The following is a 22,267-nucleotide window of genomic DNA, read 5'->3' on the forward strand; positions in this document are numbered from 1 at the left end:
TCAGAGTTGTATTATAATTTTGCCTTTCCAGTAGCAGTATTTTATAGTTCTGGTCTTTCCACATTCTGATTAACATTTAGCATTGTCAATCTTAAAATTTAACTTCTCTAGTATGTGTGAATTGGTATTTTGTTGTGGTTACTTGCAGTTTCTTTATTACTAATGATACTGAGCGTCTTTTCCTGTGATTATTGGCCTGTTTTATATCTTTTTTTCAAGCGCTCATTTTCTCCCCATCTGTTTATCTTTTTTAAATTGATAATGTAACAATGCTTCGTATATTCTACATAGAAGTTCTTTATCAGATATATGTATTGCAGATATTATTCCCTAGGTTATGACTTGGTATTTTTTCTCATTCAGTGATGTCTTTTGATGACAATTTTAAAATTTTGATGAAACATAATTTCCCAATTTGTGTTCCACAGCTAGTATTTTTTTGGTCTTCTCTAGGAAATCCTTGTTTATTTGAAGATTACCAAGTTATTTGCCTATGCTAAGTTTTATAATTTTTACTTTTATATTTTGTTCTATGATTTATCTCACATTTTTTATGTGTGTGGAATATGACAGTTGAGATTGATTTTTAAAATACAGACATCTAGATATTCTAGCACCATTTGTTGAAAAGACTTCTTCATAAAAGTAATTTCCTTGGCACCTTACTAAAATATCAGTTTGCTGTAATATGTTTGATTCTGATTCTGGACTCTTCTGTTGCTCTCTTTGTGTACCCATATGCAAATACCATACTTTCTGATTACTTTAGCTTTATAGTAATATTGAAATGGGACAGTATGAGTCTTTTATACTTGTTCTTTTTCTCTAGGATTGTTTTGACTATTTTTCACATAAAATTTATCAAAGGTTTAGTTTTTATTAAAAACCTATTAGAATTTTAACTGTAATTACATTGAATCTATAGATGAATTTAGGAAAAATGGATATTTTAACATTTTGTCTTCTTATCTAGGAACATGGCATCTCTCCATTTATTGAAGCCTCTGTAATTTCTCTCAGCATTGTTTTGTAATTTTTAGTGTTTATGTATCTTTCACATTTTTAAAATAAATTTTATAAATATTTTATATTTTTGATTCTGTTATAAATGTGATTTGTTTCTTGATTTATTTTTCAGATTGTTTGCAAATGACAAATGGAAATGATATTGAGTATTATGTTGATTTTGTATTCTGCAACATTTTTTGGAATCTTTAGGTTTTTCTAAATAGGTGTTTATGTGGTCTGCAAACAAGGACAAATTGACTTTTTCCTTTCCAATTTGGATACTCTTTATTTCTGTCTTGCCTAATTACTCTGGGTAGGACTTCTAGTACTAGGTTGAATAAAACTTGTAAGAGTAGGCATCCTTTTTCTCCTGGTTCTTAAAGGAAAAGCTTTTAGCTTTTCTCCACTCAGTATGATGTTAACTGTGAGTTTGTCATATATGGCGTTTAATTGTGTTGAGGTATTTTCCTTCTATACCTAATATTTTGAGAGATTTTATTTTGAAGGCATGTTGAATTTTATTGAATGCCTTTTCAACATCTATTGAAATGATAATGTTTTTTGTGCTTCATTCTGTTAACATCATGTATTATGCTTATCGATTTCATATCTTGAACCATTCTTGCATTTCTGTGATGAATCCCACTTAATCATGGTGAATAATCTTTTTAATGTGTTGTTGAATTAAGTTTATTAGTATTTTTTTTTCTTTGAGGCAGAGCCTTGCTCTGTAGTTCAGTGGCACCGTCTCAGCTCACTGTAACCTCCACTTCCCAGGTTCAAGCAGTTCTGCCTGCCTTAGCCTCCCGAGTAACCGGGATTACAGGTGCCTGCCAGCGTGCCCTGCTAATTTTTGTATACTTAATAGAGATGAGGTTTCACCACGTTGGCCAGGCTGATCTTGAACTCCTGACCTCTGGTGATCCGCCACCTCGGCCTCCCAAAGTGCTGAGATTATAGGTGTGAGCCACCGCGTCTGGCCAGTTTACTAGTATTTTGTTGAGGATCTTGACATCTGTGTTCATCAAGGATGAGCTTGTAGTTTTCTTTTTTTGTTGTGTCCTTGTCTGGTGTTGGTGTTAGAGTAATGCTGGGCTTGTAGATTGAGTTTCAAAGTATTCCTTCCTCTTTAATTTTTGGAAACATTAAATAGAATCAATATTAGTTCCTTCAAAAATATTTGGTAGAATTCAGCAGCACTGAAGCCATCAGGTCTTGGGCTTTTCTTGGATGGGATACTTTTATTACTGCTTCAGTCTTATTACTCGTTACTGGACTGTTCAGATTTTCTATTTCTTTATGGTTTATTGCTGGTAATTTTATGTGTCAGAAATTTATTCAGTTCTTCTAGATTTTCCAGTTTGTTGGAGCATAATTATTTATAATGGTCTCTGATGATTCTTTATATTTCTATTGTATCCGTTGTAGTATATCCATTTTCATCTCTGATTGTATTTTTTTGGTGCTTCTTTTTTTCTTAGTCTAGCGTAAACATTTATTGCTTTTCTTTCTCCCTTTAAAAGGTCACTTTTCAACTCAATCTTTTGTGTTGTTTTCTTAGTCTCAATTTCATTTATTTTTGTTATAAATCTTAATTTGGGATTTGGTATGTTATTGCTTTTCTAGTTCCTTGAGGTGAATTTTCTTTCTTTCTTTCTGTTTTTTTTTAAGAAAGTCTCACTCTGTCAGCTAGGCTGGAGTGTGGTGGCATGATCACAGCTCATTGTAACCTCAACTAGGCTCCCGTGATCCTCCCAACTCAGTTTCACGTGCAGCTGGGACTACAGGGATATGCCACCATACCTGGCTAATTTTTTTATTGTTTTGTAGACAGGGTCTTACTATGTTGCCCAGCTGGTCTTAAACTTCTGGCTCAAGTAGTCCTCCCACCTCAGCCTCCCAATGTGCTGGGATTACAAGTGTGAGCCATGTACCTGGCCTACATTCAGCTGCTCTATGTCTTTTAATTGGAGAATTTAGTCCACTTACATTTAGTGTTACTACTGATAGGTAAGGAGGTAACTATTTTCTAGTTGTTTTGTAACTTCTAGCTTCCTTCTTACTGTCTTCTTTTGTGGTTAAGTGATTTTTCTCTGGTAGTATGTTTTAATTTCTTGCTTTTTAGTTTATCTATTACAGGTTTTTGGATTGTCATTACCATCAGGCTTACAAAAGATACCTTAAATTTATAACAAGTTATTTTGAACTGATGACAACTTAACTTTGATTGCAAAGAAAGAAACAAAGAAAATTGTAAAGAACTTTAAACTTTAATCCTCTCACATTTTGACTTTTGTTGTTTCAGTTTACATGGTTGATATTGTTCAGGGTCCACTTCTAATTCTACTTCTCTTGCCATTTCTACCACATCTGTGGTGACTTCCTTCACTGAAGTCTTGAACCCCTTAAAGTTATCTATGAAGATTGGAATCAACTGCCAATCTTCTGTGAATGTTGATATTTGACCTCATCCCATGAATCATGAATATTCATAATGTCATCTAGAATAATGAGTCATTTCTAGAAGGTTATCAGTTTACTTTGTTCAGATCCATCAGAGGAATCACTATCTAGAGCAAATATCCATAGCCTTACAAAAAATGCATTTCCTAAATAGTAAGACTTGAGAGGTGAAATTACTCCTTGATCCTTGGGCTGCAGAATGGATATTGTTTTAGTAGGCATGAAAACAACAATTGATATCCTTCATCAGAGCTCTGGGGCGACCAGGTGTGTTGTCAATGAGCAGTAATATTTTGAAAGGAATCTCTTTGTAAGTGGTGCATCTCAACAGTGTGCTTAAAATATTTAGTAAACCATGTTGTAAACAGATGTGCTATTATTCAGGCTTTCTTGTTCCATTTCTGGAGCACAGGTAGAGTAGATTTAGCATAATTCCTAAGGGCTCTAGGATTTTTGGAATGGTAAATGAGCATTGGCTTCAACTTAGAATCACTACTAGCCTCTAACAAGATACTTATTCTGTCTTTTGAGGCTTTGTAGCCAGACACTGGCTTTTACTCTCTAATTGTGAAAGTAGTAGATGGCATCTTTTCTCCATATAAGGCTGTTTTGTTTACAGTGAAAAATCTGTTTAGTGTAGCCACCATTATCAATGATGTAGACTAAATCTGGATGACTTGCCATATAGCTTCTACATAAGGACTTGCTGCTTCACCTTGTACTTCTGTGTTATGGAGACAGCTTCTTTCCTCAAACCTCCAGTGTCTGCTAGCTTCAAACTCTTCTTCTGCAGTTTTCTTACCTCTGTCAGCCTTTATAGAATTAAAGCTAGTCCGAGCCTTGCTCTGGAATAGGTTTTGGACAAAGGAAATGTTGTGTCTGGTGTGATTTTCTATCCTTTACCACTAATACTTTCTCCATATCACCCATAAGTGTTCTTCACATTTATCATTCATCTGTTCTGGAGCAGCACTTTTAATTTCCTTGAAGAACCTTTTTTTTTATTTTTTGCATTCTCATATTGGATAATTGTTTAGTGCAAGAGACCAAGCTTTCAGTCTGTCTTGGCATTTGATACATTTTCCTGGCTAAGCTTAGTCATTTTTAGCTTTTGATTGAAAATGAAAGATACGTGGCTCTTCCTTTTGCTTGAACACTTAGAGTTCATTGTAGGGTTACTAATTGGTCTAACTTCAATGTTGTTGTGTCTCAGTTAATAGAGAGGCCCTACTAGAGGGAGAGAGACTGAGGAATGGTCAGTTGTGGAGCAGTCAGAATATACAAAACAATTTATCAATTAATTTTGTCATCTTAAATGAGTATGGTTTGTAGTGCACCAAAACAATAATATCAAAGATCACTGATCACCGTAGTAGATATATTAATAATGAAAAAGTCTGAAATATTCTGAAAATTATTCAAATGTGACTATGCACATGACGTGGGCACATGTTGTTGGAAAAATTATGCTGATAAGAGTTTCTGGACACAGGGTTGCTAGAAAACTTAAGTTTGTTAAAAAACACATTGTGAAGTGTCATAGTAAAGCACAGTGGAGTTGAAACAAGGTATTCCTGTATTCTGTTTTATTATTTTAATGACTTTCTAGCTATTCCTTGTTCCTATAACCATTATTATTTTAGTGGTTGCTCTAGGAATTAGTGTTCTCTTTAAGTTGTCATCATATGCCTAGAGGGCAGTACTTTATCACCTCATATGAAATATGAAGAACCTTGCTATAGCATAATTTTATTTAGCCCCCATCCTTTGTTCTTTTTCATTATGCATTTTACATCTACATGCATAATTTACTCCACAATGATATGCTAATTTTTGCGTTAAACAGCCTTTCTTAAAGAAATAAAGAACAGAGAAAAAAATCTTTTACACTCATACATTTGCTTAGTGTTTTCAGTACTCTTCATTCTTTTTTGTAGGTACAAATTTCAGTTTTGTTGTCATTTTTCTTCATTTTGAAGAACTTTCTTTAGGATTCTGTGTATTGCCAATTTTCTTTTCTTCTTTTTTTATTTTTTACTTTTTTTGGAGACGGAGTCTTGCTCTGTCGCCCAGGCTGGAGTGCAGTGGCACGATTTCGGCTCACTGTAACCTCCGCCTCCCGGGTTCAAGCAGTTCTCTGCCTCAGCCTCCCAAGTAGCTGGGATTACAGGTGCCTGCCAGCATGCCTGGCTAATTTTTGTGTTTTTAGTAGAGATGGGGTTTCACCATTTTGGCCAGGCTGGTCCTGAACTCCTGACCTCGTGATCCACCCGCCTCAGCCTCCCAAAGTGTTGGGATTACAGGCGTGAGCCACCGTGCCCAGCCTATTGCCAATTTTCTTGTGACAAATTATCTGAGCTTTTTATTCTCTGAAAATATTTTCATTTACTGCCAAGTTTAAAGGATATTTCATTGATGTAGAATTGCTGTATTTTTTTCTTTTAGTACTTTAAAAATTGTTTTATTTTCCTCTTGCCTCTATTGTTTCTAATTAGAAGTAAACTTCCATTGTATAATTGATCCCCTCTATGTAATGCAACTTTTTACATAGTCTTGTACTTTTACAATATTCAGTTATTTGGCTTTTTGTTTAAAATGATAACATCCGAAGTCTATTACCTTTTCACAGCCCACTCTTCCTGCTTTGCTTAGTTTAAATTTTATTTACAGTCATAGTTATTAATCCCTCCACAACATCCTGTACTTCTTTACCTCTTTAACTTTATTTGCTTATTGACACCACAACACTGGTTAAATCCAACGTAACTGCTTCTCCATTCCTATTTTTAATCAGGTGAATGTGGTGGATGAAAAAAAAGAAACCTACACTAGTCTCATTTTAAATTCATGAGCACTGATCTAATTTGTGCCCTTATTCTTGCCTTGCAATCATTAAATTTTTCCTGTTATGTTACCTGGCCCACCCTTCTGACCAATTCTTTTATCCTTCCTTCACTTTAGTTTAACATATTTTTTTCACATCTTTTCTCTTAGCTCATGACCATAGTTCTCCATTGAAAAATTGAGGAAATCTAAAGAGATGTTTCATAATATCCTGTTATCACATGTTCATAACTTGTATCTATGCATGTATATTTTATATTTTCTTCTGTTACTGTGGATGAAATACCCATGTATCTAGCTAAAGCATGTCCTTTATGTGTACATTGTAACCAACTCCTTCTAGACAATTTCATTTTATTGCTTTGGCAATTTTACACTTTCTTTCTGTACCATCACATTTTCACTCTTTATATGATCATTCTTATTATCATACACCTTTGTCATTATTTCTCTCATCTTAAAAAGAAGATGAAAGAAGTCATTGATCTTACATTCCATTTTAGGCAGTACTCTTTTCTCCTGCTTATATTTTTTACAGCAAAACTTTATAAGAGGGTTGACTGTTGGCTGTCTACATTTTCTCTCTTCTCTTTCTTTCTTGAACTCCTCCAATAAACTTTTACAAGTCAAAGAGAATAATCCCCATTGTTATGGTCAATTCTTAGATTCCTTATTTTTGTTTTACACCTATATGAAATGCTTGACACAGTTTATGCCCTTTTCCCCTCTTCTCCCCTCCCCTCTCTTTTTTTCTTTTCTTTTTGAGACAGAATCTTTTCTTTTTGAGACAGAATCTCACTCTGGCACCCAACCTGGAGTACAGTACAGCTCACTTTAATCTCTGCCTCCTGGGCTCAAGCGATTATCTAGCCTCAGCCTTCCAAGTAGCTGGGATTACAGGCACCTGCCACCACGCCCAGCTAATTTTTCTATTTTTAGTAGAGACGAGGTTTCACCATGTTGGCCAGGCTGGTCTCAAACTCCTGACTTCAGGTCATCCGCCCGCCTTGGCCTACCAAAGTGCTGCGATTACAAGCACTGCACCTGGCCATCACTTTCTTTTTTAAAACACTTCTTTACTTGGCTTGTTAGAACACCAGAGTTGATTTTTTTTCCTACATTTTTGGCCTTTCTCTGTCTTTTTGCTGTGTAAGTAAATCTTCTGAGTATCTGTCCTTAGATCTCTTCTTTTTTTCACTCTACCCTCATTCTCTTGATTATTCCTATCCATGTTCATGGTTTTAAGTGTCATCTCCATGTCAATGACTTTAAAATGCATATTTCTGTGTAGTCTTCCTTTCTGAACTCTTGTCCATCATATTCAAAGGCATACTAGTGTCCATTTTTATATTTAATGGGATCTCACACTTAATTTTGCCAAAAACACCCTCATAATATTTTGCCCCCCACCCCCCGCCCTGGCAAATGCTGCATCTCTTAATTTTTTTCTCCATCTTGTTTAGTGGTAACTCCACTATTCCAGTTGTCAGACCAACGATGTTAGTGTAGTTCTATGTTCTGTTTATTTCACGGCCATATCTGATTTATCAGCAAATTCTTTTGGCATTGTCTTTACAAAACCCGTCTTACCAGAAAACATTCTATAAAACACTTTGTACCACACCACCACTGTCACCACCCTGCTCCCTGACTATATTATCTTTCACTTGTATTATTAACTGGTCTTTTTTTTTTATTTTGGCTCTGCCTTTATTCTATTTTTATACAGCAACACAGTGGTAGTATTATATTTTAGGTTAGAGAGTGTTACTCTCCTGTTTAAATCTTCCAGTATAACTTCTGACTTGCTTCAGAGTGAAAGCTAAAACCTTTATACTATAACAGAAGATTTGCCCTCCATTGCTGCTGACCATATCTTTTGCTCAGCTTGTCTTTGGTTTAGTTCCAGTCATCATGGCTTCTTTGCTGTCATCAAATATTGTGAGCATGTTCCTATTCCTACAGTTTCAAACATGCTGTATAATATTTGCTTTATTTTATTTGCAGTCTAAGACCCATTGGAATATAGGTGCCCAAATACAGAACTTGTTTCTTTTTGTTGTAAGCACTGAGTATGTAGCAAATTGTCCTAGCACATAGTAGGCACTCAAGATTCAGTTTTCCTTTTCATAAGTGAGTTCCTCTCCCACCTGTTTTTCTTAAACTTGTTTTCAGATCCGTGATTCTAACTGCAACTATGAGGCCTTTATGAATATTATTAAATTGAGTGACAATATTGGAGAACTAGAAGCAGTCAGAGATAAGGCAGCAGAAGAATTACAGTATCTTAGATCTCTAGATACAGCAGGTGATGGTAAGTAATATATTTAATTTAAAATATGTTTTTTTGAAGTATTATTATATCTTCAAAACTTTGGTTAATTTACCTAAATGTCATTTTCTGCTATTAATGTTTTCACCTTAATTAAATCTTCCTTATTAGGTTAACATGTGCTTAGTTAGAGTAAAAGCATTATTTTCAGAATGTGAGAATGTGATTATTGTAATTATCCTGAAAGTGAAGGTAATTGGCATGGTTTACTTTTAATTAAATAATTCCACTGTATGATTTCAGATGGTTTCTTTTATTGAATAAAACAATTGCTGTATTATTGGTTATTTTGTTAAATTACAGTAAGTGCATGTTTAAAGTATTTCATAAATAACATCACTTTCTAGTTCATGATTTCTTTGCTTTTAGATATCAACACTATCAAAAATCAAATAAATAGCTTACTATTCGTAAAGAAGGTATGTGACTCAAGAATACAGCGATTGCAGTCAGGCAAAGTAAGTAAAGTACTTTTGAATTGATGTTTAGTTATAAATACTTTATATTTATATATATTAAAATGCACAGTAAAGGACAAAAAGTAGGACATTTACCAGTGCAGCACTTTACAAGAGGACTTTAAAAAGAGTTTTCTCTTCTACAATGTGATACAAATATTTGTTAAAACATGCCAAAAAGGTTAACTAAAATGCTGCCTGAAAAATGTTAAAGTAATTGAAGATTTTATTTTATTCCTTGATTTATGCATTTACTTGTGTATCATTTGTTTATTCAAAATTTACATGTATTCAATTTTGTGGGTTGGGTACCTTTTAGAAAAGCCAAGTAGACAGACTCTTTTCATGGATTTTACATTTTAGTTGCAGAGTCAGGAAATAAACCAATAAGCAAACTGATGCATAATATCAGGTGGTAATATCTACTGCAAAAAACAGTAATAAAGCAAAGTAGCGTATAGAGAATGTCTTGGACTGGTTTAAATAGGTTCCAAGAGGTTCGATGACAGTTGATCATAGTGAGATCTAAATAATATGAGGCAGTTAGTCCTGTGATGTATTTTTGTTTGCCTTTGAAGTATCTGTCTTACAGCCAGTCATGAGAGCAAATGCAGGGGCACTAAAGCAAGAATGTCCTTGGTGAATTGGAGGAGATCGTTGTGATTGGTATGGAATGAATCAGCTATTGTGCTAGGAATGAAGTCATAGAAGAACCAGGGCGTTAGATCTTGCATAGTCATATATGGTCTTAGTGGCCATAGTAAGAATTTTATTTTATTCTAATTATAATGAAAATCAATTGGAGATTTGCCCTGGCAAGTGACATTACCTGACTTACGAGCTAAAAGTTAAAATTATTATCTTTACTCTTTGTGAAGAATAGACACAAAGTGTGAGATGATGGGGGTAAGAATGGAAACTGAGAGATTATTTGCAATTCTCCTGATTTAAAACTAGATAAGAGATGTCTATGGAGGTCGTAAGAAGCGATTAGAGACTGGCTATAGTGCTAATAGGATTTTCTTAATGTAGTGAATATGGGGTGAGAAAGAAAAAAAATAACTCAAGGATAATTTCAGAGTATTTTGGTTTGAGCAACTGTATAAATAGCGGTGCTGTTTACTGAATTGGGTAACACTGAGAGAGGAGGAAGTTTGGAAAAGAGAATTGAGTTTTGGGTATTTTAATTTGAGATCCCTGTTTGACATTCAAGTAGACATGCTAATTGGTAATCTTGAGTTCTAAGGAAAAGTTAGTGATGGAGATGAATTTTGTAAATCCTCAGAATTATCAGATGTTTAATGTTGAGAGATGGGATGATGTTACCTAAAAAGAGTGTGTGTAAGTAGGAATGCACTGGTGACTTGGTCCTACTACACTTCAGTGAACAGAGTTTAAGACAAAGTAAAGAATCTAGCCAAAGAAACAGAGTAAGTAGCCAGTGAGATTGCAGGAAAACCTGAGCATGTGATATTGAAGCAGGGTATTTCCCTGACCCCTTCGCAGGACTTGCAACAGGGGTGTCTTGTTTACTGCTCAGCCTGCCATTCTCAACTCTTTGTGGTGGGGAGCGTGCAAACGAACCATTGGGAACTTGAGTGAAGGAGTGCTGGAACCAGCCTGCCACTTCGGCACTGGCGGGATCAAACTCCACTCACTCAGACCCACTGTATTCCACCCCTCGCGAGAGGGAGCACACAGGTGAGTGAGTGGAGGAACTGGCCAGGTGCATTAGCAAACTCTGTTCAGGCCTTACAGCTGTCCAGTCAGGGGTGCCTGTGGATGGCTTAAGCCGTAGAAGGTGTGTTACGGTGCTCTCTTAGCTCTGCTGCCTGTGGATGGCTTAAGGGTTAACAGCTCAGTGGACCATTTGCCTTTTTGCATGAGGCGGCTTCCCTTCATCAGTGAGGGCACACAGCCAGTGTGACAGCCTTTTGTGTGCACACTCGTGGCTTCTGAGCTCTTATTCGGCATCCAGGAAAAATGAAGTCGCATGAATGAGTTGAAAGATGGTAAATGCTGAAGATTTTATGGCTGATGAAAGTAGCTCACAGTGGGAAGGGGAGCTGAAAAGGGGAAGGGGGCGGGTAGGTAATCTTCCCCTGAAGTCCGGCTGTCTCCATTTGGATTCTTTCCAAAGTTATGCCATCAAGCTGTCCCTCTGAAGTTGAGCTGCTTCTCTCCAATGTCCAGCTTTGTCCTGGCTACCAGCTGAGTCTTGGTTTTTTATAGGCACAGGGTGGGGTGGTGTGCAGCCATGGGTGGTTTAGGAAAAGGCAACATTCGAGCAGGAAAACAGGGATATAAGTTCTCACTTAGGGTTGTGGGCTCAGGCTTTTTGGCTTGAGGGTGGTGTTTTGCCAAGGACCGCCCTTTTCTGCCTAGAATTTTGTGCCCCCCGTCCCTAACAATATGTCAGAAGCCAAATGTTAAAAGTGTTTATAAATGGGAAAGAAGAGGTGTATCAAAGGATAACATGGAGAAATATGAAGACTAAGAATTGACCATTGGACTTACTACCTTCTGGATTATTGGTGATCTGATGAGAGCATTTTTTGTGGAGTAGTGGAGAAAAATCTCAATTGGAGTTTGTCCATGAGAGAATGGGAAGAGGTAAATTAGAAACAGTAATGGTAGTTGCTCTTTAGAGAAGTTTTGCCCTAAAGGAGAGCAGAGATTTGGGGCTTTGAGGCAGGAAAAAGCATTTCTTAAATACCCTTAGGTTTTTAATGAGGTCACATTTTTGGTGTGGTTTTCTGTTTTCAGAATTCATTTATGACTCTCTGGTCTTACAGTTTTACAGTGTATTTAAATTCCTTAAGCAATAGAAGAATTATTTTTAAAAACCATGGTGGCATATGTCTGTAATCCCAGCTACTTGGGAGGCTGAGGCAGGAGAATCGCTTGAACCCGGGAGGCGGAGGTTGCGATGAGCTGGGATCACGCCATTGCACTCCAGCCTGGGCAACAAGAGCGACACTCCGTCTCACAAAAAAAAAAAAAAAAAAAAAAACCTTAAATTTAGTTTTCTAGATGAATTATAACTTAAGAAACATTACTTGAGGCCCATATTTGTTGTGTGTGTGTGTGTGTACCTTTGTTTTGGTTAACTTTATTTTAAAACTAGTTTATATACTTGTGCAAATGAGCATAGAAGAAAGATACGGTTTCACTTGTGCTTTTCTTTAACTACTTCCTTATCTAGATCTCAGAGGTAGTGATCTTTCAGCGTCATTACTCAGTGTATTTACCCAGGCACTTTTTGATATTGAATCCTCTTAAAATTTAGATATTTTGTTTGCAAGCCTGTCAATTCCATTTTGAATACAAGCTTAATTTTTTAATGAGCTCAGATCATACAATGTTTTCCTTTGTAAGTAAACTCAGAATCCCCACGGATTTGCAGTTATATAGCCATGTTACTTATTTTAAAATCATAGAAACCTTTATCCTCAGCGAATTTTCCTTCCCATCCTGTATCTGTGGAGCCGCTGCTGGGCAGGAGAAAGAGGTGATACAATTTGAAGAAGGGAGACTTAGTAGAAATCATGTGCTGCCTCTAGATTGCTCTGTACCAGACATTTAAAGTCAGTTAGCTGTTATTATTCAATACTTATATGAAGGAAAATACAAATTATAGAGATGGATTTGTCTTTTTTTTTTAATACTCTACATTTTCCTTTATTTACCACCTATGCTTAATTTAGTATCTGCCTCTAAATAGGGCAGCCTACTTCATTTACAGTAAACCTGCCTATCTTTCTTTTTTAAATAGAGGGTTCTGAAATATGGATTTGGGAATATAGAGAAGCCAGTGAAAGTAAATAATTCATAGAAACATCATGGCTCTTATTGGAAAGGGCAGCAGCATTTGAAAACACATAGTCATACTTACCGGCTTTGTGACTTAATAGGCGACCTTTTTCATCTTCGTTTTCCTTATCTGTTAAGTAGACGTGGTGATACATACCCAATGGGATTGCTGTGCAGATTAAATGAAGTAATATGTGTAATGTAACTAGCCCAATGCCTGATACGTAGATGCTCTTTAAATTTTGGACACAATTTTTCCTTTTTTTTTTTTTTTTTTTCACATGTAGGTTGTTTCCTTGCTCTGTGACTTTGGAAAGTATGTCTGAAATTCACTGTTTACAGAGTCTGGAAAAAAAACACATTTTCTCTAATAATTAGAGATTTTACTGAGCAAAATTACTCTTTAGGCATGTTTTGTTTTCCTAGTAGTAAATAGACTTTATACATGAAAATGTTGAGTTTTTAAAATTCTTGCATATGTTAAACATTTCGTTCACCCTTTTAGCCTTTGGAATGTTCATTTGGAATATATAGAGATAGAGAATAATTGAAAATATAGTGATTTCTATTTATTTTATATTGAAAGAGTTGAATGCTAATATTTTTAATGTGTTAATATTTTTAATTTGCTAAACAACTCTTAACTAGGAATTTAAAAATTCACAGAATGTATATTGGGAAACAACATGCATGAGAAGGGAAAAACATCTTTATTCCATTTTAGCTTGATTTTTTTCCTTATATTTATGTAAACATCTTTAACAATGAATGATTAGATAAAATACTGACTTATATTCACTTTTGCCTGTAGGAAATAAATACTGTGAAACTTGCAGCAAACTTTGGGAAACTTTGCACAGTCCCCCTGGACAGCATTCTTGTAGACAATGTTGCACTACAATTTTTTATGGGTAGGTAGATCAATTCTATTTAAATGATATAGCCATTGAATTTCTTTTTTGATTTTTTATTGTGGTAAAATACACATAAAATTTAGTATCTCAGCTATTTTTAAGTGTATAGTTCAGTGATATTAAATGTATTCATGATGTTGTACAGTCTCCAGAACTATTTTTATCTTCCAAAACTGAAACTCTACTCATTCAACACCAACTCTCTCCATTCCCCACACCTTCACCCCTGCAACCATCATTCTGCTTTCTGTCTCTATGATTTTGACTACTCTTAAGTACCTCACGTAGGTGGAATTGTACAGTATTTGCCTTTTTGTGACTGGCTTACTCACTTAACATGGATATGCCCTCAGATTTTATCCATGTTACAGCATATGTGAGAATTTCCTTCCTTTTTAATGCTGAATAATATTCGTGTGTGTGTGTGTGTACACACACGCACACACTTGCTTCTCCCCTTACCTTTTCTCCCCTCCCTCCACTTTTCCTAATTTCTCTGCCTTATACTTCTAGTACTACGTTGAAACGAAGTGGCAAACACAGGCATCTTTGTCTTGTTCCTGATATTAATCTTTGTCTTGTTCCTGATCTTATTCTTTGTCTTGTTCCTGATCTTAATCTTTGTCTTGTCCCTGATCTTAAAGAAAAGTATTCTGTCTTTCATCATTGAGTATATTATTCACTGTGGGCTTTTTCAGATACAGCTTTTATTATTTTGAGATAGTAAGTAGCCTTCTGTTCCTGGTTTATTGTTTTTGTCATGAAAGTGTGTTGAATTTTGTGATATGCTTTTTGTGTATCAGTTAAGATGTGTTTATCCTTTATTCCGTTGTGCTGTATTAGACTGATTTTTTTTTTTTTTTGTATGTTCAACCATCTTTGGATTCCAGGAATAAATGCCACTTTAGTCATGGTGTATAATCTCTTTAATATGCTGCTGAATTTGTTTTGCTAGTATTTTACTGAGGATTTTTACATCTATATTTATAAGGAACATTGGTCTGTAGTTTTCTTGTACTATCTTTATCTGGTTCTGTTTTCAGGATAATGCTGGCCTCATAGAATGAGTTAGGAAGTGTTTCATGTTTAATTTTTTGGAAAAATTTAAAAAGGATTGGTGTTATTTTTTCTTTAAATGTTTGATAGAATTCACCAGTGAAGCTATTCAGGTCCAGGTCTTTTCTTTATTGAGGATTTTTGGTTACTGATTCATTCTTCTTACTACCTATCAGTCTCCTCAGATTTTCAATTTCTTCGTGATTTAGTCTTGGTAGATTTTCTGTTTCTAGGAATTTTTCCATTTCCACTAGGATATCTGATTTATTGGCGTACAATTGTTCATAGTACTTTTAGTTTTGTAGAGTCATTAGTAATATCCCCACTTTCACTTCTGATTTTAGTAATTTGAGTCTTTTCTCTTTTTGTCCTCCTAGATAAATGTTTGTCAATTTTGTCACTCTTTTCATAGAATCAACTATTGCTTTCATTGACTTTTACTATTGTTTTTCTGTTCTCTCTTTTGTTTATCTCTGCTCTGATCTTTACTATTTCCTTCCTTCTGCTAGCTTTGGGTTTAATTTGTTCTTTTTCTATTTCCTTATGTTGTAAAGCTTTCTAACTTTACAACATGAGGAAAGATGATTTCAGATTTTCCTTTTTGCTGTGTCCCATTAGTTTGATATGTTATGTTTGTTTTAATTAATCTTTATGTATTTTCTAATTTCTCTTATGATTTCTTCTTTGATCCATTGGTTGTGTGAGTGTGTTTTCATGTTTTCAGAGGATAAGTAGGGTAAATAAAAAGTGTGTTGATTTCCAAAAATATATGAGTTTTCCAGTTTTAATTTTGTTATTGATTTGTAATTTTATCCCATTGTAGTTGGAGAAGATACTTTGCATGATACCCATTTTTCAAAACTTTATGAGACTCAATTTGTGGCCCACTGTATGGTCTGTTTAGAAAATATTCCATGTGTACCTGAGAAGAAGCTGTATGCTGTTGTTGGGAAGTGTTCTGTATGTTTCTTAAATCTACCTGGTATTTTGTGTTAAGTCCTCTACTTCCATATTTACCTTCTGTCTGGGTCTATCTGTTACTGAGAATGGGGCATTGAAATCTCCAACTATTACTGTGGCACTGTCTCTTTTTCTCTTCAAATCTGTCTGTTTTTGCTTCATATATTTTGGTGATCTGTTAATAGGTATGTAAATGTTTATAATTGTTGTATCATTTTGTTATGCTGAATCTTTTATTAATATATAATGACCTTATTTATATCTTAACCTTTTTTGATTTAAAGTCTATTTTACCTGATACTAGTATAGCCTCCCCTGCTCTATTTTGGTTACGTTTGCATGTGATGTGATTTTTCATCCTTTCACTTTCAATTTATTTATGTCTTTGTATCTAAAGTCTTTGTAGACAGTATATCATTGGATTGATTTTTTTAATCCATTCTGCCAGTCTCTGTCTTTTGATTAGAAAGTTTAATCAATATACATGTAAAGTAATTATTTATAAGGAAAGAGTTCTGTCATCTTATTTGTTTTCTACATGCTTTATGTCTTTTTTGATAGTCATTTTCTACATAACTGACTTCTTTTGTATTTAGTTGATTTTTTTGTAGTGACATGTTTAAATTTCTTTCTTATTCCTCTTATGTATATTATGTAGCCATTTTCTTTGTGGTTACTATGGGGATTACATGTAACATCCTAAATTTATAACACTGTAATTTGAAATTATGTCAGCTTAATTTCAAATGTATTCAAAACTTTGCTCCTTTACAGCTCTGTCACCATCCCTCTTTTGATGATGTCACAAAACTAAGTCTTTACAAATTGTGTGTTCAAAATATGAACTAATAGTTCTTTTAAATGAGTTACTTTTGTAAATTATGTAGAAACCAGGATGTGCAGTAACAGAGTACAATATTTCTGGCTTTCAGACTGATAGTTGATTTTTTAAAAAATTGTATTCATCTTTCCAGTCACATAGAAAACAAAAAAAATAGAGTTACAAATCATTGTTAATAATACTAGCTCTTATAATTGCCCATATTTTTACTTTTACTGAGATATTTCTTTCTTCATATGATTTCAAGGTACTAAGTTACTATCTAGTGTCCTTTTGTTTAATTTACCCTTCAGCTCATTTTGCAAGGCAGGTCTTATGGTAAGATGCTTCCTTTGCTTTTGTTTATCTGGGAATCCTTACTTCTCTCTCATTGTGAAGTATAGTTTTGCCAGATATAGGAACTTGGTTGACAATATTTTTCTTTTAGCACTTTGAATATCACTCCATCACCTTCTGGCCTCCAAAGTTTCTTGAAAGAAATCTGCTGATAATCTTTGGATATTTTGTATGTATTGTTTTTCTCTTTCTGCTTTCAGATGATTTATTTTTTGAAAGTTGAATTATAATGTGTCTCCATGTGGGTATCTTTGAATTCATCTTAGTTGGAGATTGTTGAGCTTTTTGGATGTTTATATTCATGCCTTTCTTCAAATTTGGGAAATTTTCAGTCATTTCTTCAAATATGATCTGCCTGTTTCTCTCTTTCTTCTCCTTATAGAACTCCCACATGTAACTTGGTCCAGCAGGTCCCTTAGGCTCTGTTTACATTTCTTTATATTTTGACATTCTGTTTCTCGAATCTAAAACTTTTATTAATCTATCCTTACATTTGCTGATTCCTCTGCCTGCTCAACTCTACCTTAAATTTCCTTTAGTGTGTTTTTTATTTTAGTTATGTACTTTTCACCTCTATCATTTTATTTTGGTTTCTTCTAGGTTTTCTATCTCTTTATTGATCTTTCCATTTTGTTCGTAGATTGTTTTATTGACTTTTTTACATCTTTCTTTAGTCTTTTGGGCATCTTTAAGGTAGTTGTTTTAAAGTCTTCGTCTAGTAGATCTTCCATCAGGTCTTTTTGGGGACAGTTTCCTTTGATGTATGTTGGCTTTTTTTCCTCTTTGAATGGGCCACACTTGCCATGTACTTTGTATGCCTTGGTGTGTGTGTGTGTGTGTGTGTGTCCGTGTATGTGTGTATGAATAACTGGCTATTTGAATCTAATAACGTAGTAACTCTGGAAATCACTTTCTTCGCTTTCCTTAGGGTTTGCTGTTCTTTATTGTTGTTACTGTTTTTGTTTTTAATATGTAGGCTGTCTATGCTAAGGATCAGCCTGAGGTATAAACTTAAAGTCTTCTTAAGACTATTCTGAGCTTGTGCTTTTCCTTGGGCACGCATAGTCACTTTCTAATTTTACACATATATGGTTGCTTTTGAATGGCCTCATTTTTAATGCATGGCTCCTAAAGGGAGATAAAGGTAAAACTGTAGGAGTCAAGGGAGAAAGGGTGCCAGTCTTCTAAATCCCTTGCTCGTTACTTCAGCAGGAAGGAAAGGGGCTTGGAGCAATCAAGAGATATGCAACAACAAAGGCTGCCTATTTGTCTGCACCTCTTTGATCAGAAGCAGCAGTGTGCTGTCAGAGCCTAGATGCTGAATATTTGAAGGACAAGTGGTTTTTTGTCCACCCTGGTTCCTACTTGCTGTGTACAAGCTAATTCTGGAGTGCATGCACAGCTACTTGTTCTAGGGGTCTGAGAGTGGTGAATGGTAGCTGCAGTTGTGCTAAGAGCTGAAATGGACTGAGATTAACCAAAGCTTACTTCCCAAGCCTTCCCCTAAATGTTGCAAATCTTCAGTAGATTCCAGAGTTCCAAATTAGTTACATCAGATTCTGCCATTGCACTTGTTGTGGAGGTGGAGAGATAGAATTCTGGTGCTTCACACTCCCACATCTTCTTTGAAATTTTTAAGAATTTTAAATATTATTAAATTTTAAGTAGTTAATATTTTGCATGCCAAATTCAGTCTACCCTTTATTCTCTGAAATGTTTTTCTTTAGAAACCATGGAGGTAGAGTTCTATTTTGTTTTGAAGGAAATAGTTATCATAACTAATGTGCATTAACCAAACTGCTTTTAAAATAAATTCTAGGAAATTCTAATGCAAATTAAAATTCATTGAGAAAGAGTACTTTATTGGGAACATACAATGTATATAACCTGTTTGTATCATTTTTGTTCATGTGTACATGAGGGATTTTGTTTTTATACCATTTTAATATATACTTTTTAATTTAAATCTTATTGCTATTACATTAGAATTGCTTTTATCTGGAGGACATTTTCAGTAAACCTCTATACATTTTCATTTTTGTGATAAAAATATAAATATATGGTTTATTGAAGAGTCATTTTAAAAAATATGTCTAGAAATATTCATATTATAACGATCTTTATTGAGAACAAATGTTGAATGTTTTATGTAACAAATTTATTCACTAGAGATTTTATCATGAAAAGTGGGATTGAAAAAATTCTGAAATACATGACTTCACTTTTGTTTTTAACGTAACTGGTTTTTTAGCCTAACTAATTTACAACTATATTTTCACCTCAGGGATTTGCTAAAACATTTTCAAAATGTGGAGTTTTAAACACCTGAAACTTTAATCCTTCTTTACTTGTCATACAACTACATGGACCCCAAATTGTGTGACACTAATATTTATGTTATTATGGATTTTTGATTGGTAGATTACATGCAGCAAACTGGAGGTCAAGCACATCTATTCTTTTGGATGACAGTGGAAGGATACCGGGTTACTGCCCAACAGCAGCTAGAAGTTTTATTAAGTCGTCAGAGAGATGGAAAACATCAAACCAACCAAACCAAAGGTCTTTTAAGAGCAGCTGCTGTTGGAATTTATGAACAGTATTTATCTGAAAAGGTGAGGCTGTATTTTGATTACTGTTTTCTTCTTTAGCAGTATTATTAATAATTTTTGTAATCCATTGCTTACGCCAGGCCGACTACCTTGAAAACATTGTCTCCTTTAATCGATAACAATTTTCCTGTCTGTCCGTATCCTCGTTTAAGTGAAGATTCTGATGTTTAGCCAGTCAAATTATCATGGCCACAGTCATGCAAATACTAAATGATAGAATCAAGATTCAAGGTCACACATTAGATTCACCACAGGCTGAAAGTAGAAGGATAGAAAAAGATAAACCATGCAAAAGTAAACAAAAGAGGGTACATATGTATATTTAAAAAATGTATATATGTTTAAATGTATGTATTAAACATATATACATTTAATAACAGAGCCCCCCAATGAATGAAACAAAAATTTGCAGAATTGAAGGGTAAGAGAGACAATTCAACAGTTACAGTTGGAGACTTCAATACCCAACTTTCAATAATTGATAAAACAATGAGATAGAAAAACATCAAGGATATACAAGACTTTAGGAACATTATAAATCACTTAATCCTATAGAATAATATATATACTATACTATAATTCTATAGAATATATATAATACACTATAATTCTATAGAATATATATAATCTATAGCGTCTATAGAATATATTTTATATACTATATAATTGTATAGATTATTTTATTATAGAATTTATAGAATACATATATAGAATAGAATTGCTTTAAAACTTATAGAATACATGTATTATTCTAATGTAATATTCTAATAATATTGTAATAATTCCAATATTCTAATAACAATTCTAATAATGTAATATATGTATATATTGTTATATATGTAATATGTAATATACGTAATACTGTAATACATATATGTATATTATTCTATAGACTCTTTCCCCTAACGACAGCAAAATACACATTATTTTCCAGACCACATGAAACATTCTCCAAGATAAATCATTTGCAAGGCCATAAAAGCCATCTCCATTTAAAAGTATTGGAATCATTCTTTGATCAGGATGGAATCAAATTAGACATCAACAAAAGGAAATTTGGGGAAACTACAAATAATTGAAAATTAACATATTTCTAAATAGCCTCTGAGTCAACAAGAAATGACAAGGAAACTAGAAAGTATTTTTAATTGAAAATGAAAATGCATTGTATCAGTTCATGAGATGCAGCTACTTAGTGCTTAGAAGAATATTTGTAGCTTTAAAAATGTCTAGGATAAAAGATCTGCAATCAACAGTCTTAAGTTTTTACCTTAAAAATCTAGAAATGAAAAATAAATCCAAGGCAAACAGAAGAAGGGAAACAAAAATTATTATGAGAATCAGTGAATAGAAAACAGAAAAACCATAGTGAAAATCTAAAACCAAAAGTTGGTTCTCTGAAAATATCAACAATATTGACAAACCTTTAGCTAGACTGGCCATGAAAAAATGGGAGAAGACACAGATAACCAAATTCATAAATGAAAGGGGAGACATGAACCCTGACCCTACAGAAATTAAAAGGAGTAAGCAAATATTATGATCAACTTTATGACAACAAATTAAACAACTTAAAGTGGACAGATTTTTAGACACAGATTGCTACACTAAAGAAGAAATAGAAAATAAAATAATTGCTTAATAAGGTCTAATTCTTGCTGGCTATAGAAAAAATGCTAAAATCTTGGTCTGTGGTGAAATCATATTTTTTTAAGTATAGGACAAGAAAATGTTTTTCTCTAATTTGAAATACTTTTTGAATGAAAATGGAGGAAAGGATTACAGTAAACAGAAATTTATGTACTGTTCCTCTAAAATTGGTAGGTGACCTTTGACGAGGCCAAAAGCAGCCTAGAAAAGAGTTGACTGACCTGAGTTGTTTGATGTTACATGTAGGTTGTGATAAAAACTCATATAGTCAACAAAATGACTCCTGTTTTTGAAATAAGATTACTTGAATATTAAAAAAAAAAATGTGTCACCAGAAAAGGACAGCCAGCTTAAACAGGATTTTCTAAATATCTTTACTAAAACTAATTTATTTGGAATAGAACTTCAATTTGACAAGTTTATCTGTCTGTTTAAAAACCATTTTTCCTCATAAAGGGATTTAACTTATGATGACATCATTATGCTTCAAAGTATTTAAAAATGAGCATTGTAGGCCTGGATAGCCCATATGATGAATTTATAGATGAAAAAGACCTGATTGACAAACAGTTAATCTACCTACCAAACAAGCCATATATATGGTTTTTGGACTTTTTTTTTGAGCACTGAAATCAAATTTCTACACATTTAAAAACCTGTTTTTAATAAATAAAATCCCAATTATTACATTCCCAAATTATTTTGTTGAAAGGATATTTAGGCTAGGTGCAGTGGCTTACACCTAAAATCCCAGTGCTTTGGGAGTCCAAGGTGGGAGGATTGCTTGAGGCCAGGAGTTTGAGACCAGCATGGACAACATAGCAAGACCTTGTATCTACAAAAAGAAAAAGAGAAAAGAAAATTAGCTGGAGTTGGTGGCACAAGGCTGTATTCTTAGCTACTTGGGTGGCTGAGCCAGGAAGATTGCTTGATCCCAGGATATCAAGGCTGCAATGAGCCATGATCATATGATTGTGCTC

At 34.1% G+C, this 22,267-nt stretch overlaps 1 protein-coding gene across 8 annotated transcripts in view; it reads left to right on the forward strand.

Moving 5' to 3' along the window:
- The window catches only part of SNX13 (sorting nexin 13), a 154,306-nt gene that overhangs the window by 85,165 nt on the left and 46,874 nt on the right, over window positions 1-22,267 (forward strand). For all 8 annotated transcript variants that reach the window (XR_010120257.1, XR_010120258.1, XM_055272508.2 and 5 more), the window contains 4 exons: window positions 8,491-8,629; window positions 9,017-9,105; window positions 13,730-13,829; window positions 19,447-19,640. Coding sequence is in view for 6 of the 8 variants with exons in the window: in XM_055272508.2 (XP_055128483.2) it covers window positions 8,491-8,629; window positions 9,017-9,105; window positions 13,730-13,829; window positions 19,447-19,640 (522 nt within the window). In the remaining 2 variants the exon portion in view is untranslated. The remainder of the gene's footprint in view (window positions 1-8,490; window positions 8,630-9,016; window positions 9,106-13,729; window positions 13,830-19,446; window positions 19,641-22,267) is intronic.

This window comes from Symphalangus syndactylus, chromosome 3 (genome assembly GCF_028878055.3).
Source record: "Symphalangus syndactylus isolate Jambi chromosome 3, NHGRI_mSymSyn1-v2.1_pri, whole genome shotgun sequence".
Lineage (NCBI taxonomy): Eukaryota > Metazoa > Chordata > Mammalia > Primates > Hylobatidae > Symphalangus > Symphalangus syndactylus.